General features: G+C 41.6%; 1 protein-coding gene across 1 annotated transcript in view; it reads left to right on the top strand.

Moving 5' to 3' along the window:
• LOC145407125 (glutamate receptor ionotropic, delta-2-like) overlaps positions 1-15,597 on the top strand; it is a 101,818-nt gene that overhangs the window by 68,477 nt on the left and 17,744 nt on the right. Inside the window, exons 6-7 of the mRNA XM_080278147.1 lie at positions 836-1,016; positions 6,406-6,505. Of these exons, the coding sequence (XP_080134273.1) occupies positions 836-1,016; positions 6,406-6,505 (281 nt within the window). The remainder of the gene's footprint in view (positions 1-835; positions 1,017-6,405; positions 6,506-15,597) is intronic.

Below are 15,597 nucleotides of genomic sequence, written 5' to 3'. Positions count from 1 at the left end.
TTGCTTGTGAAGATGATAGTGAGCGTCATTAAGACTGAACCAGTGATAAAGTGAAAATGTTCATATACCGAAATACAAATGGGTTGCAAGGACAATGCTGAAAACGGAAAATAAGTGAAAGAGCAAAGGAAATCAAGAAGCACAACTAAGAGTCTAACTATGAAACAGCTAATGAGAAAATTGTCAGGAATGTCAAGTAGGCTACATATATTTGTTGCAACCAGGAAACAAGAGGCTGACCTGTGGTGTGAAGGTCTGTCATGGCCAGGTGATAATCATTTGTAAATGAAAACCAAGTAGGTCCGGGAAATGCAGTTACTCGAGATGCTGAAAGAATCATTGTGAAGAAGAGTAAAGGTGGTTAGCGGTGTGGAGTTGTGGTGGGGGTAACGAGGTTGGTAAGTCATAGTACTGAAAGGTTTTAGTGACATTCACGGTTACAGGAGGCGGATTATAAAAATTTTGGAGATCATTAAAGCATATTATTATTATAACAATTTTAGGAATGTACAGTCAGAGAGACAAGCAACTCCCCTAGGTTTGATAAATACATAACGGAAACATCGAACCATCCCAGACACATAAGCTGAAGAGGGATTTTCAGTGTGCTTCGTGAGTTGTAAATTTTCTTCTGACAATGACTGGGAGATTTGTGTCTCTGTACTGTACGTTGTGTATGATTTTATAATGACACACATTTAAACATTAGTAGTTAGTTAAGCATTCTAACTAAAGAAACTAGTAACCTTAGACATACAACTGAAATAAACAATATTGCCAGGGACATATTACTTTGAGTAATGCAAAGCTGTTTAATTGAATGCCTCCCTTGCAGGCCGTGGAATCTGGAATATTTCGTGAGCTTGGGGACCTGTTGGACACAGAAAGAGTGACCTTCAACACTTTTAGCGAGTTGCCAGCTAGTATGGGCAAGTTGGTGAGGGCCGGCACCCATGTCATCTTTGATGTCGACATCAACTTTTGGAATATGAGGGCTGAAGACTTCTCAGTGACAGGTTATTTTACAGATTTATAAATAAGACAAGAAAAATCTCATATGTAACATGCTGCTTCTTATTCAGAGAACATTTCAATAATGCAAAAATCATGGAAGTGCTACAGGTACCCAAATTTAGTGAGGTAGTCATATTGGTTACGATCACCGGTGTTTGATGCATATAAAGAAGTACATAAATAGACAAATAGATGGATGGATGGATGGATTATTGTTTTTGTCTTTGGAACAGGTTTGGAAATATTGATATGAAGTGGCCATGGTCATCCTAATTCCAATAGCAAAATTCCCTTTGCTGTGGCATATTATATTTACAGAAATATCATGAGATTCATTACAAAGAAAGGCATGTGATTGACTGATGCTTTACAGAAATTGATATTTATGGATGAGATAGATGTGGATGTGACAGAAAGCGTTAGGAGAAATGCATCGAGATGGTAGGAGTAGACTGTAGCACCAGTCGAACAGGGCAGTACTCCCAAGGTGGATGGAAAGCTGATGACAGGGAGAGATGGAGCTGCAGTTTCATCAACCCTTGGGACTAGATCCTGACCAACCCCTTTGCTGAACCTTTTCAGTGTTTCAGTAACACAGAGAATACGGCAGCATGCTCTCCATTACAAGTATCTCTAACTGTCAACACCAAACTACAGGCACATTACACACTACACTTTCTTTTCAATATTTACAACAGGAAAATTAAAATGGTGTCTAAAAATCTCAGAATCCCCAGGGCGGTAGGGAGAGGGGGATCAAAATAGATCAAAAATGCTCTCACCTTCCGCCCCTCTCCTGAAGACGACTAAACGAGCTGCCTGGAACCACTATCTGACTCACATTTCTGCAACATTCGCGGCCTTTCCTCTGACATTCTCCCTGTTGAGCACCACCTCTCCCCTACACCTCACCTTCTCTTCTTAACTGAGACTCAGCTGTCTGAAGCAACTGACAGTAAACCCTTTTCTGTATCATCCTACTTCTCGATACTCATTTCAAAGTCAAAGGTGGCTGCTGTGTATATGTATGCAATGACTTATCTTGCTCTCGTATTCCTGAACTTGACTCTTCTGAATTCTCTACTCTCTGGCTATGGCTTTCCTCTCATTCTCCGACTAAATACATCTGACAGTTTGCTTATCCCCTAATTCTACTGACTATGAAAAATTCTTTGACTGTCTTACTTCTGTGATGGAACACATCCTATCCGTTTCTCCTTTCTCTGAAATCTCTCGATTCTAGGAGATTTCAATGTTCACCACCACCTTTGGCTCTCCTCTCCTTTCACTGATCCACCTGGTGAACAAACCTACATCTTTTTTATCCTTAATAACCTACAGCAGCTTGTACAGCAGCTTACCCGTATCCCTGACCATCATGCAGAGAGTTCCAACATACTTGACCTCTTCCTTACAACTAATCCTTCTGCTTACACTGTTAATTATTTCTCTCTGTTGGGCTGCTTCGATCACAACCGCATTACCTTAACTAGTCCTATCGCTCCTGTACAACCTGTAGACCCTCCAAACAAACGTTGGTTGTGACACTTTGAAGCAGCTGAATGGGAGGCCGTCAGGCAGTACTTCTTTGATATTCCCTGGAATGATTATTGCTTCAGTGGGCAGGAGCCATCTGATTGTGCCTCGCACATTACGGAGGATATTCTCTTAGGCATGCAAGCATAGGGGGAGGCGGTGGCTGAATTGGTAAAGAGGCGGCCTGCAGTCCTGATGGACCCAGGTTCGAATCCCGAATGGGACAGGGAACAGTTTAAGGATTTGAATTCCATAAAGGCAGACTTTCCTGATCTACCAGATGACCCGCCGACATGTCATAAAAGTACCCCCGCTAATACCAATACACCACTCCTGTATGAGACAGCCTTAGCATGTATTCAGTATGGACGATGGGTGTTAGCGCCGAAGTGGTGACATGTGGAGGTGTAGGAGGACTACTGGGCCTTGGGATAGGCTACTGCCCCCGAGATATAGGCCCTGAAGCATTTGCCCAGAGTCGGACACACACATATATATATATATATATATATATATATATATATATTCCATTCTCGTATCCTTTGACTAATGCAAAAAAGCCTTGGTTTAATCACACTTATTCTATTGCCATTCAAAACAAGGAGAATACAAAAGGTACTGGAGCCAACCCACCCTTGAATCACATCTTTTTTATGTTTCTGCCTGGAATCGTGCTAAGTCTGTCCTTCGCTCTCCTAAAAGTAATTTCATCCATACTAAATGCTCTCAACTATCCAACTCGAATTCTTCCCCCTCCTTCTGGCACCTTGCCAAAAACCTCACAATTTTACCTCCTTATTCTTCCTTCCTCTTTCCTACTCTGTTGGCTCAGTAGTTATTTCGTCTACTGATAAAGCAGGTTTCTTCGCACAGACTTTCTCCTCCAGTTCCACCTTAGATTCTGGTGCTGTTCCTCCATCACTTTCCCCTTCTGACTTCCTCATGGCTTCCATTACTGGCCTCAATATTAACAAGGCATATGAGCCTGATGGGGTCCTCCCTGTTGTCCTCAAGAACTGTGCTTCTGTGCTTACAGTACACCCTGCCTAGGTAAACTTTTTTGCCTTTGTCTATCAACTTGCACCTTTCCTTCTTGCTGGAAGTTTGCTCTCATTCATCCAGTCCCAAAGAAGGGTGACCTGTCTCAGCCCTCAGACTATCGCCCAATTGCTTTAACATCCTGTGTCTCAAAAGTTTCCAAGTCTGTTTTAAGCAGAAAAATTTTAAAGCAACTTTTCTATCATAACTTTCTTTCTGATTGTCAGTATGGGTTCCGCCAGGGTCGCTCCACTGGCGATTTCTCACCTACCTTTCAAACTCCTGGTCATCCTCTTTTCGGGACTTTGGTGAAAGCTTTGCCATTGCACTTGACATCTCAAAGGCTTTCGATCGAGTCTGGCATAAATCTTTAATTTCTAAACTTCTCTCTTACGTTTCCTGTCCTTCTATTTGTGCCATCATCTACAGTTTCTTTTCTGGTCGTTCTATAACTGCTGTTGTAGACAACAACCATTCTTCTCTTAGATCTATCAACAGTGGTGTTCCTCAGAGCTCTGACCTGTAACCAACTCTCTTCATTTTATTTATCAATGACTTTCCTAGTTATATATCTAACCCTACCCACTTGTACACTAATAATTCCACCCTTCACCTTTCCATTCGGTTTCCGCAGCGTTCATCTCAGCAGTTACTTCAACAAACAACGGATGAGGCTATGGCATACCTAAAGTCTGACTTGGCTCGTACCTTTGACAGAGGTTAAAGTAAATTTGTTGTTTATAATGCATCAAAGACTCAGTTCTTACACCTGTCAACTTGAGAAAATCTTCCACGGGAGTACCCACTATTATCCAGCTCAATCCTGCATCATCCTTGATAATGCTTGGGGTTTCATTCTCTCGGGATTTATCTTGGAAAGATCATATTTCATCTCTCGTCAAATCTGCTTCCAAGAGATTGGGTGTGCTAAGCCGACTCCGTACCTTCTTTACTCCTGGGCAGTTGTTGACTTGACGAAGTATGCACGGGTTACATTCTTCCATGTGTAGAGTACAACTTTTATATGTGGTGAGAGTCCCCACATACAGCTCTCCTCAACAAATTGGAGTCAAAGGCTTTTCGTTTCATTAACCCTTCTCCTCCTACTGGCTCCCTTCAACCTCTGTCTCTTCGCCGCACTGTTATATCTTTATCTCTTTTTTATCGCTACTTTAATAGTTACTGCTCCTCTGAATTTTCTGCTTGCATCCCTCTTCCTCTACGACGGGTGCATAGCACTCGTGTAGCAACAAACTCTCATTCCTTTTCTCTCCAACTGTCTAATGCAAGAGATAACCGTTACTCCCAGTCCTTCATTTATGCAACAGTTCAGCTCTGGAACTTTCTCCCTCTGTCTGTATTTTTTACTTCCTACGATCTCCAGTCTTTCAAGCGCAGTGTGTCCAGGCATCTCGAAATGAACGGATCTTGAATCTGGATCTCTTTTGTATTGTTTTTGTTTTTTTCTTGGAAGGAGCGGTTTGCGGGCTCCTGGCCTTTTGATTTCTTTTTCCTTGCATAAGAAAAAAGAAATGAGAGGATGGAGAGCGAGAGACTAATGAGGAGAGTGTATGTGAGTGAGGTGGAAGGGAGGGGGGGGGGAGAGATGGGAGGATGGAATGGAGAGGTATGTGAGGGAGGAGAGTGTGAACTGGGGGGAAGGGCAGTGAAATGGCGGGGGACTGGGGCCAGGGCGACATATAGGTGATTTGTTTGTGGCCATCCCCTACGGGATTAAGGCGATTGACAATAAACTGATAGATACTGTAGATGGATTTTTACGGGCCTAATCTATTATAGTACACCATGACTGTTTGTGAAAAGTTCAGGAGTTGTCCCCTGAGTTTAAGAGGAAAATCTAAAACCAAATAGTAGTAGTAGTAGTAGTAGTAGTAGTGGTAGTAGTAGTAGTAGTAGTAGTGGTAGTAGTAGTAGTAGTAGTAGTAGTAGTAGTAGCAGTACTGTAATAACATAATAATAATAATAATAATAATAATAATAATAATAACAATAATAATAATACAGTAATAATAATCATCATCATCATCATGATAATCATAAAAATCATCATAATAATAATAATAATAATAATAATAATAATAATAATAATATGACAGTACTGAAGAGGTTAACAGAATGATTTTCACTCCTTCAATACAGAGCTAAATATTATCCTTTGACGGTACCAACAATACATTTTGTAAATGTTATTGTAGTTTTGAATGAGTCAAAGCGCCTTTTATTCTTTTAGCAAAATCAAAGCCTTGACTTTAAGTTTTATTGTTAGTAGTTGCGGTAGTAGTAGTAGTAGTAGTAGTAATAGTAGTAGTAGTAGTAGCAGCAATAGTAGTAGTAGTAGTAGTAGTAGTAGTAGTTGTAGTAGTAGTTGTAGTAGTAGTAGTAGTAGTAGTAATAGTAGTAGTAGTAATAGTAGTAGTAGTAGTAGTAGTAGTAGTAGTAGTAATAGTAGTAGTAGTAGTAGTAGTAGTAGCAGTTGTAGTTATAGTAGTAGTTGTAGTAGTAGTAGTTTTAGTAGTAGTAGTTGTAGTAGTAGTAGTAGTAGTAGTAGTTTCTGTAACCCCAGGTTCATTTGATGAGCTATGTGAACCCAGTAGACGGCAGGCTGAAGTTGTCACCCTCCTGTAGTCCACCATCCCCCTTTTAGGGGATAGGGAAGGAGCTGAGGGGCGTTTGCATAACTAAACAACTGAGCCGCCCAGCTTTATTTGTGCAACCGCGCAGAGGCGCCCATTTCCTGCACCACTTTTAGTTTTAAATTAATTAATTGACGTACAAATTCGGTCTCTTCCTGAACAGGTAAATGCGACTTCTACCTTGGAAGGGACACTTACCTACCCTACCCACTGGCCATGGTAGCACAGAAGAACAGTCCTTTAACTCCTGCCATTGATGAAGGGTAAAGTACGAGGAAATGCCGTGGAACAAGAGAGAATATACAGGTGTCCCAGGAATTGAGCTACTAACCTCAGGATGTAATTCCTGTGATTATTCCAAGACACAGATGTTGTGCGAACATATGTCGGATTTGCAGCGTTTGGGGAGTAAAGGATATTTAAATATAAATGAAGATACCGATTAAACTTTCAGTTTTCAGCCCTTGTTGCCAGCCTACCTACTCTTCATTGCTTTACTTTTACTGAAACTAGCAAGCAGAAATAAGCAATTAAGGTACTCTGTGACAAGCAAAGCAAAAAATATAATGAAAAACAGCAAATTGCATAGAAGCAAAAGGGAAATGGAAAAAAAAATTCCCTTAACTACCATTAAATTATAAATATCCATTACACATTAACCACTACGATTCCGACATACATTCATAGAACATTAATATTATTTCCCAAAACGACCTCAAGTCCCAACTCCTAAAGTTAATACACCAAGTTCCGGGACACCTTGTACCACACACACACACACACACACACACACATATATATATATATATATATATATATATTAGGGTGGGGTCGAAAAGGAATCAACTTGGGACTGCCAGGCTGAAACATAGTCAGAATGGTGCTCCTTTACATTGTCGTAACACTACGAAAAAAATGTTTCGAAATATATACGTGCCCATTCCAGCAACTTGGATCTAAAAATCGAGTTATTTCTTTAAAAAATTAGAAACACATGCTATTTTTTGGATGAACTAAAATGCAATTTCTGTGTTATATTTCATATTTAAAAATAAAAGTAACAGTTGAAATAAATATATTCAAATCATATGAAAGGCATTATTTCATGAAAAAGAAAAAAAAAAATTGCACTGCCAAACATGCACAGTGCAGGTAGCCCTGGTCTTTGCTGAGATCACTTACAACTCCTTCTGATAAAATGCAAGTTTTTTCCAGTAACAAGTTCACAACCAACAACTGGAAGATCTTTGAGTCAAATCCAAGCGATTGACCTACTTCCCCTCTCCAGCCTCGTGGACCGTCGAACCATAAACTGCCCTGCAGTAAGAGAAAAACCAAAGCAGCAACGAACAGCATCTTTATTTGTAGTACCAACGTTTCGGCACAGAGACTATGCCATTATAAATAAAGATGCTGTTCGTTGCTGCTTTGGTGTTTCTCTTCTTGTGCAAGATCCGGTTTCCCACCGACCAGCCTGTCTCAGATGCCCCGCAATACCTTCGGAAAAGGATTTCACCAAGATGCAACAAACAAACAAGCCACTGTAGTGGTCTGCCAAGCTGTGTTTCGAGCTCACAGATCACTCCATTTCACTTTCCCCTATTGAAATTTGTCCAATCACAGACGATAGCTTGCAACGAATCTGTTGAATCTGCTTCTCGAATGACAAACATGACTTCTTTGGCAATATCTGCTGCTCTTCCACTTTCGGGAGAAACGTGGTCGATGTAAACTGCGTCAGGAAAAGCAGCTACTGAGTAGTGATCTTCCATCCCGATTCTCTGACCATCTGGTGTTTTCTTGAGTTTCTGATCGGTTTGTCCACCGAAACCGATGCATTCGATCTCCTACAAGTCATTTTTATGCTGTTGCAATGTGACATCTCTCCATTATTTTCTCTGACGGCGGAATTTATTGGGATCAACTTTATTTTCTTCACAAAGAATATTCATACCTTTCAGTACTGCATTCACAATGGAGCATATGTCTCTATTGCTTATTTGACATCGATCAGTTACACGACTCAGCTCAGGATAGACTAATCTGTTCTGACAGTTTGCCTCCATCTACTCATGCAGTATCATCATCAACATATTAATCATATTGTTCATCACAGGCATCACTTTCGTCAATACTTGCTGTCATTATATCTTCATTATTTTGCTTAGTATCTCTAGTGGACTCTTCATAGAGCTTCCTTTTCATCACTCTATTTGCTGCACACTTATTTTGTGCCGTCGTCTTCTGGTCTGTTCCACCAATATACATTTTTTCTGTAACTATTTTGGTCAACCAAGAAAGGTCATTCCTCAGGGATTTTCCTGTCTGCTCTAGTGCATTGACACTCAGACCTCTCACGTGCATTGAAATTTTTGAAACATTTGCGACGACTAATGTCACATAAGGTGTCAAAGCTGGCGAGCTTCTCATTGTAGGTGTTGGAAGTCCTTTTGCTCACTGGATATTTCTTAATTCTCCTGTGTCTTTGCTCTCAAGCGTTTCACACGAATAACAACACATAATCAATAGTTGAGATGGAAGTTTCTCATAAATTCCTGTTACTTCAAGTGCATCAGTTTCCATCTAGGCTTGGGTGGTCAGTGATGGATTTGTGAGTTTATGTTCCAAATAAGCCCTTATTGACATCACAGCTAGTGGGCAACTGGTTTACCGGAAGGCTGCGTGATGAGGCGAAAACAGAGTCTTTCGTGTTTCCCGTGTGCTGTAACTGGCCATGATTCCAGTAAAATACGCAAACTCATACAAAAGTCAAAACTGTAAACCAGTACCACGTCGTGTAGTTGGTAACAGAAATACAGAACAATGGGTTATCATTTATAGAGTTGCCAGTCACCGGTAATCACTGAATGCTTGGAGCGTAAGTGCCGTAAAAACTAAATTGAAAGTTACTGGAGTACCACTGACACATTTTAAAAACTACGGTTAGTTCATGTGAGAACATACTATAGGTCATCAAAATAGCCATGTTTCATCGAATTTAAAATTTTTGACCCACCTTAATATATATATATATATATATATATATATATATATATATATATATATAGTCAAATAAATTTTTAATACTCAGAAAAGAGTTCATCTATGGCCTTTCACCGGCTCATGTAATCTGCAACATTTAAGTCTTGGACCCGAATAAATCAGTTTTTTTTTTTTTTTTTGGTGGACTGTATACTGAAAATCTAGTACCGTTTACATTTTGAGTGACTCTGTATTAATATGATTGGTAAATCATAATACATCTCACATTTTCCTGTGCGTACACCTAATTACATTTTTCACAGTTGTTTTTTTTTTTTCTTAATGTCATCTTTAGAGCTAACCCCTGTTAACCCTAGTGAAAGGGAACCCAAAACATCAACACCACTGGCCCTACTTCTTGACCTCTCAAAGTACTTGGGAGTTTTACCTCACTCAGGTTTCATTAAATTCTGCAGTAGCCTTGGCCCATTTTCCTACCCACTCTGCGTCGAACACCACTGTTTTCCACTAAACTTGTCTTCCTCAACGAAGCAGCTGAGAGCAGCCCCTAGTCCATGTACTCCTACTTTCTCAAAGCAAATTTCAAAGCCAAAAGTGGTTGAAGTGTGTATATGTACAACAATTGAACCTATTATCTTTTTGAAAATTTTGAATCTTCAGAATTTGAGTTTATCTATCTACCTCCCGTATCTATCTATCTGTCTGTCTATCTATCCACCTATCTGTCCATGTCTAACTAAATAAATATATGGGCAAGAATTCGATTCCCTGCTGGGGCAGGGAACAGTTTGAGAATTTGAATTTCGTTAATATAGACTTTACTCATCTACCATTTGCCCACCGACATGTCGCAACTTCCAGTACACAAGTCCTGCTTGAGATAATCGTAGCATGTATTCGGTATGGACAGTGGGTGATAGGACTGAAGTGGTGACATGTAGAAGTGTGGTGGTACTTTTGTACCCTATACTTCCTCCGTAATCGTTTACATGTTTCACACTCATCTTTAATGAGCAGAATGATATGACTGCTATTTATCTAGATAGGTAGCATGAGACCAATAGCAGAAGGGAGTGTGCAGGCAAGTCCAAAGAGAATCTGTAACATTAAAGTTAGGACAGTGACACTGATCATCCCTCTCTGTCCCAATTCCCTGCCGAACTACGATGAAAACCGTTCCACACACTGAGGTTCCAAAAGACAGATGCATTTTCTACTTTACTACTACTAACCTAGTACGAGACAGCTGCATTACTTTATCAGCACAATTGGAAACACGGCACTCAATAAACGGAAATTTAACTCGGTTACATATGATTACAAACCTTTAATGTATCATAATGACTTACTCATGAGTATCCTATGTTGACCTGAGTTCTTACTCACTATAAGAATAGCAGCCATAATTATCCCACGACCAGGGACAAGCAGTAATTATAGCTGGGTATCCAGCAGAAGTAAACTGGCATGTTTAATTTACACTTAGGCATGAGAAATTCCCTTATCTTGTACACTCACAATTTCCCCACCTTAGTTACTTCCACTCACCAGATTCCAGTTACTGTCCATGGTCGCGTGAATGTCTGCTCCTCTCAACAGAACTATTTTGTTCCAAGACACTCCCAACTCTGTCCCATCTGCCATCCACCTATTCTGTACTCTCCTGTTCACCCTTATGTTTCAGCTTATATCTAGTTCCTGGAACACTGTTTTGCCACTCACTGGAATTGTCTGGCACCACATGACTCACTTCTATCATAAATAATTATGCTTTCAGGGGTACCTTCTCTTGACCTCTTACTGAAATTAATAATACTTTTAGGAGTATCTCTCTCGTGACAACTTACTAAGAATAATTATTCAGTTGAGCAGTACACTCTCTCATAACCCCTGCTTGTTCCCTCCACGCCCCACAAAGGATCCTTGGTACTCTGCAATAGTCGTGTCTACATTAAAAGGTCTCAAAAACCTTCGCATACTTCACTGTCATCTCCTATTTTCTCTTCTTAATTCTTCCCTTTTCTGCAATTTCCCTTGTGTCTCACCATCCCTAAGTCTTCATTTTCCCCTTCTCATTTTCTCCTCCTTTCGCTCCATTGTCGCCAGCTGATCCTAAGTCAAGATTAATTGGTGTCTCAGGTAGGCAAAGGGGTCAAGGTAAAGACCATCTCCCACGGTTATCCGTTTTATAAATTCCTGTCCTACGCGTGTTAGCTTTGGCATGGTCGGGATCAGTGATATTATCCAGTATTTTGTTGTCCGTACAATTCGCAGAAGACTCTTGGCTCTTAGGAAACGGGATGTTAATTTTATGCCCAAAGTGGGATGCTTATATCTATCTATCTATCTCTATCTATCTATCTATTCATCTATGTATGTATGTATCTATCTATATACATATAAAAGAGCCGTATTGTTCGTGTGTTTGCTTGTCCTTAAATCATAACCTAACCAATGGGGATAGCCAAACGAGCGGGAAGTGCGTGTAAACACAGCTGTTGGCGCCGCTTGCCGACTGGACCAAGCAGCCCAGTTTATGGCATGGAGACTCACATGATCTCCAATTCAGATATAGGCCGTGAGTTTGACCTCTGAGGTTATTTGAGGTCACTGGTCAGAGGTCATTTGAGGTCAATAATATATACACTCGAGCCCAGTTTTTAGCATGGAGATTCACATGACCTCCAGTTTGAACACAGCCAATGTGAGGTTGACCTACGAGGGCATTTGAAGTCACTGGTCGGAGGTAATTTGAGGTCACCAGTACTAGTAAACATGTGCGAACACATACTGTGTGTTAGTCAGCAGAAACTGAAATAGAAAGTTCCTGGACCTCCTATAATCCTGCTTCAAAAGCATAAGAGGTTGGTCATTCAGGAGTAAAAAGATTGAACTAGAACAAATAAGATTAGAGTGTTTGCCTTTTTTTGCCCAGGCAACGCCGGGTACCCCTTCTCACACACACACACACACACACACACACACACATCTATGTCTATCTAGCTATATACATACACATATATAGATAGAAAGATAGATAGATATAATAATATCTTTAATATCCGGACGCCGAATATTCGGACACCAGAATGTCCAGACATTTTGGGCCTGGGCCTTCAGAACTCGAAAATGGCCAGAAAATGTAAAAAAGCAAAAGAAGAAAAAAACAAAATTTTTTCACTCGTAATTTGAATTTGGCAAGCGGCGCCGAACAGCAGTGTTTACGCGCACTTCCTGCTCCTCTGGCTCCCCTTCCCCTCCCCAGTTCCCGCTCAACTACCACCGTGAGTAAACTATCGTCAGGATGGCTGCTGCTAGTGCTTGTTTTTGTTTAACCCCTACACCGCGGGCTTGTTTACCAATGACTTGCGTGTCCCGCGGGGTTATTTGGGCTCCGACAGACTCTCAAAAAATATTTGCCAAAAATCAGTTATTAGTCCTAGAATAATAAAATTACATATGCTTATGGCACATACCTTCAGCTTTCTCCTGGAATGATTGTTGAGCCTTCGTCGTTACCGTAGGACTTGTGGAGACCTCTGAAGTAGGGTAACGAAGTCTCCACTTTACACTTCCCGACAACCCGTAATATGATTACCACAGCCAGATACAAACACTATAAACACTATTCTACAATTTTCAAGTAGTTTGGGATCCATACTAAAAAAAAAAAACACTGTGAAAGCAATGGAAATTACGAGCGTGTCTGATCGTCGCACTTGCGCTAGTTCGCTCTAGGCACTCTGTCATTTATTATTCATAAAACCCCTCACACTTTATATTTCTATTACTATATCACACTTATATACAGTATATCTGGAGTCTTTCTCCATAAGTTTCCTTCAGTCGTATTAGTTTATTGTCATTGAAGTCATTCAATTTTTCATTCAGTAAAATACGTAGAGAGCCACGGATTCACTTTCACTGTTATAAAATAAATTATTTGTACTCAAATTCTTATATTACTAATTACTTACATTACTATTTACATTTTCTATTCTATTTTCAATATTTACCCTGCTATTTTACTTACACTATATTATTCACTGTCACTTTCAGTAAGATAAAACTATAATACACTGTTCAATCATATGAACTGAACATCCATTGCTTTCACCTGCTATTTACACATTATTTACACATTATTTCCAAATAATTCTGCTTCCACACTTGCACTGTTAGAACTGCTTCTGGCTGTGGTAATCGAAGAAGCAGGTAACACAGAGGGGAACCTGGCACTCAGCGCACTGCCAAGAGGTGCGTTTATGCTCAGGTGTGCGGCGTGTGGTATGCGCACATACCTGACACCTGCGAATCGCAGCCTTCCTTTTCCCTGTGGCAGGCATTAGCTCAAGTCTGTGCCGATCCATATACGCCCTCTGCTCCAGTCGGTCGGGAAGTGTTACTGGATGGCGCCTTGGAGTTGCTGCTTGCACCCTACCATATCTTTCCAGCAGTTGCTGGACACAAGTCCTGGCGAACAACCTCAGGGAGAAGGACTTGGGTGGCTTGACCTTCATCTTGTACAGGATGAAGGCGTTCAGCATCGTCATATCTATGAGATGCAGAAAAACTTTCCTGTACCACCTAGTATTCTTCCTGAGGCAGTCGATCTCACCAATCATCATGTCGGACTTGTCCACCAGCCGCATGTTGATATTATAGTCCAACACAGCATCAGGTTTCATCACAGGTTCGCCTGTCCTATGGTCGACCATCCCACTGTCTCTCATCTCCCCCTTATGTACGGTGGTGAGCATGTGCACGACCCTCTTGTCATGCCACCGTATTGCCAGCATCTTCTCACACTTGCGTAGGTGCACGTCTCCTCGCTGCGAGGTTCCCGCCTCTGGGAATTTGGGTAAGTGGGCACGATTACTTTTCACAGTGCCGCAGGAGCCAATGCCGTGCTCAGAAAAGTATTTGGCAAGTTTCGGTGCTGTATAGTAGTTGTCTGTATACAGCACATGATTCCCACCAAAATACTTTTCTAGGAGCACTTTCACTACACAGCCTGAGAAGCCAAGGGGGTGTGTTTTATTGAGATCGACAGTGCTGGCTGAATATATGACAAAGTCAAGGATGTACCTCGTCTTACAGTCGCAAGTACAAAGAACTTAATTCCAAAGCGATGGCGTTTGCTTGGAATGTACTGAACAAACCGAAGACGTCCTCTGAACAAAAGCAAGGATTCATCAATGACAACCTTCTGAAAGGGGTGGAAGAATGACATGAACTTATCCTTCATTCTGCTCAGAATCTCCCGGATCTTCCAGAGTGGGTCGGTTTGGGAAGGTACATCGTTGTCGGCAAAGTGCAGGTTTCCCATGATGTTCCGGAAGCGATCTCTGGCCATGTACTTATTGAAGGTGGGTGAGGGTAGTAAGGGGTCCATGGACTAGTATTCTTCCAACTCATGCTTCTTGGAGTGTGGCATGAGAAGCATGAGGGCAAAGAACACATACAGCTCCTGCACTCCCAGCATGGACCACTGTTGCATTTTGGCTGCACCTGTACCACTTGCAGCACGTTGCGATTCATACCTGTTGGTCTCATCACATATGTGCTGCGTGACTTCATCATCTAGGAAGGCCAAAAGGTAGTCGACACACTCAGCATTTTCGTCCATAGTGAAGGCAGGCTGAACTCCTGAGGAGCTCTCATCAAAAACAAGATTTTCGGGGACAAAATCTGACCCTTCCGTCCACGCGAAGGCGTCCAGGATTCCCTGGTGTGGCGGTGTGGGGCGGGTGGTGGTGGTGGTGGTGGAGGTTGGCTGTGAGGGAGGTTTATCTCTGTCAAGGTCACTCTCACTGACCCTAGGTTGCCGTACAGCACTAGCAGCCCTTACCCTACTAGCTACACTACTTTTCACTCTCCTAGATTTACCTCTACCTCTACGGCCTGCCTTCACTGTTGATGCTGGTGGTGACTCCGACGACGAAGACTCCGGAGATAACTCAGCCGACGATGATGAAGAGATGAGTAAAGCGGGGCTTGGGGAACGGGGAGGTGAATGCACTCGTGACTCATGGCGGGCTGGGTCACGTGGGGGCATTGTTCTGGGGCTAACACGCCGCATTTTCACTCCCTTCCCAAATTCTTGTCCTTCCTGCACTAAAGGCTCTTTTCCCTTGGAGCTAGACACTGATTCACTTACTGTAGCACTCGTTGTTGCTGTTTCTGGCGCGATAACCTCACCCGGCTCATCACACGATTCACCCGAACTGTCATAGTCACTGTCCATCATTATCATGGACAATTCTGCCAGTTCACGTGCCACTGCAGAGTCACTAAGGCCTTTCCTGCTTGCCTCACCACTTTTCTTAGGAGTAGAGGTCACGGGGCCCTT

This window comes from Coenobita brevimanus, chromosome 8 (genome assembly GCF_032717465.1).
Source record: "Coenobita brevimanus isolate Jiangsu-jjx chromosome 8, ASM3271746v2, whole genome shotgun sequence".
Classification (NCBI taxonomy): domain Eukaryota; kingdom Metazoa; phylum Arthropoda; class Malacostraca; order Decapoda; family Coenobitidae; genus Coenobita; species Coenobita brevimanus.
Note: the sequence above shows the minus strand (reverse complement) of the source record. Positions and strands in the feature narration are given on the sequence as shown.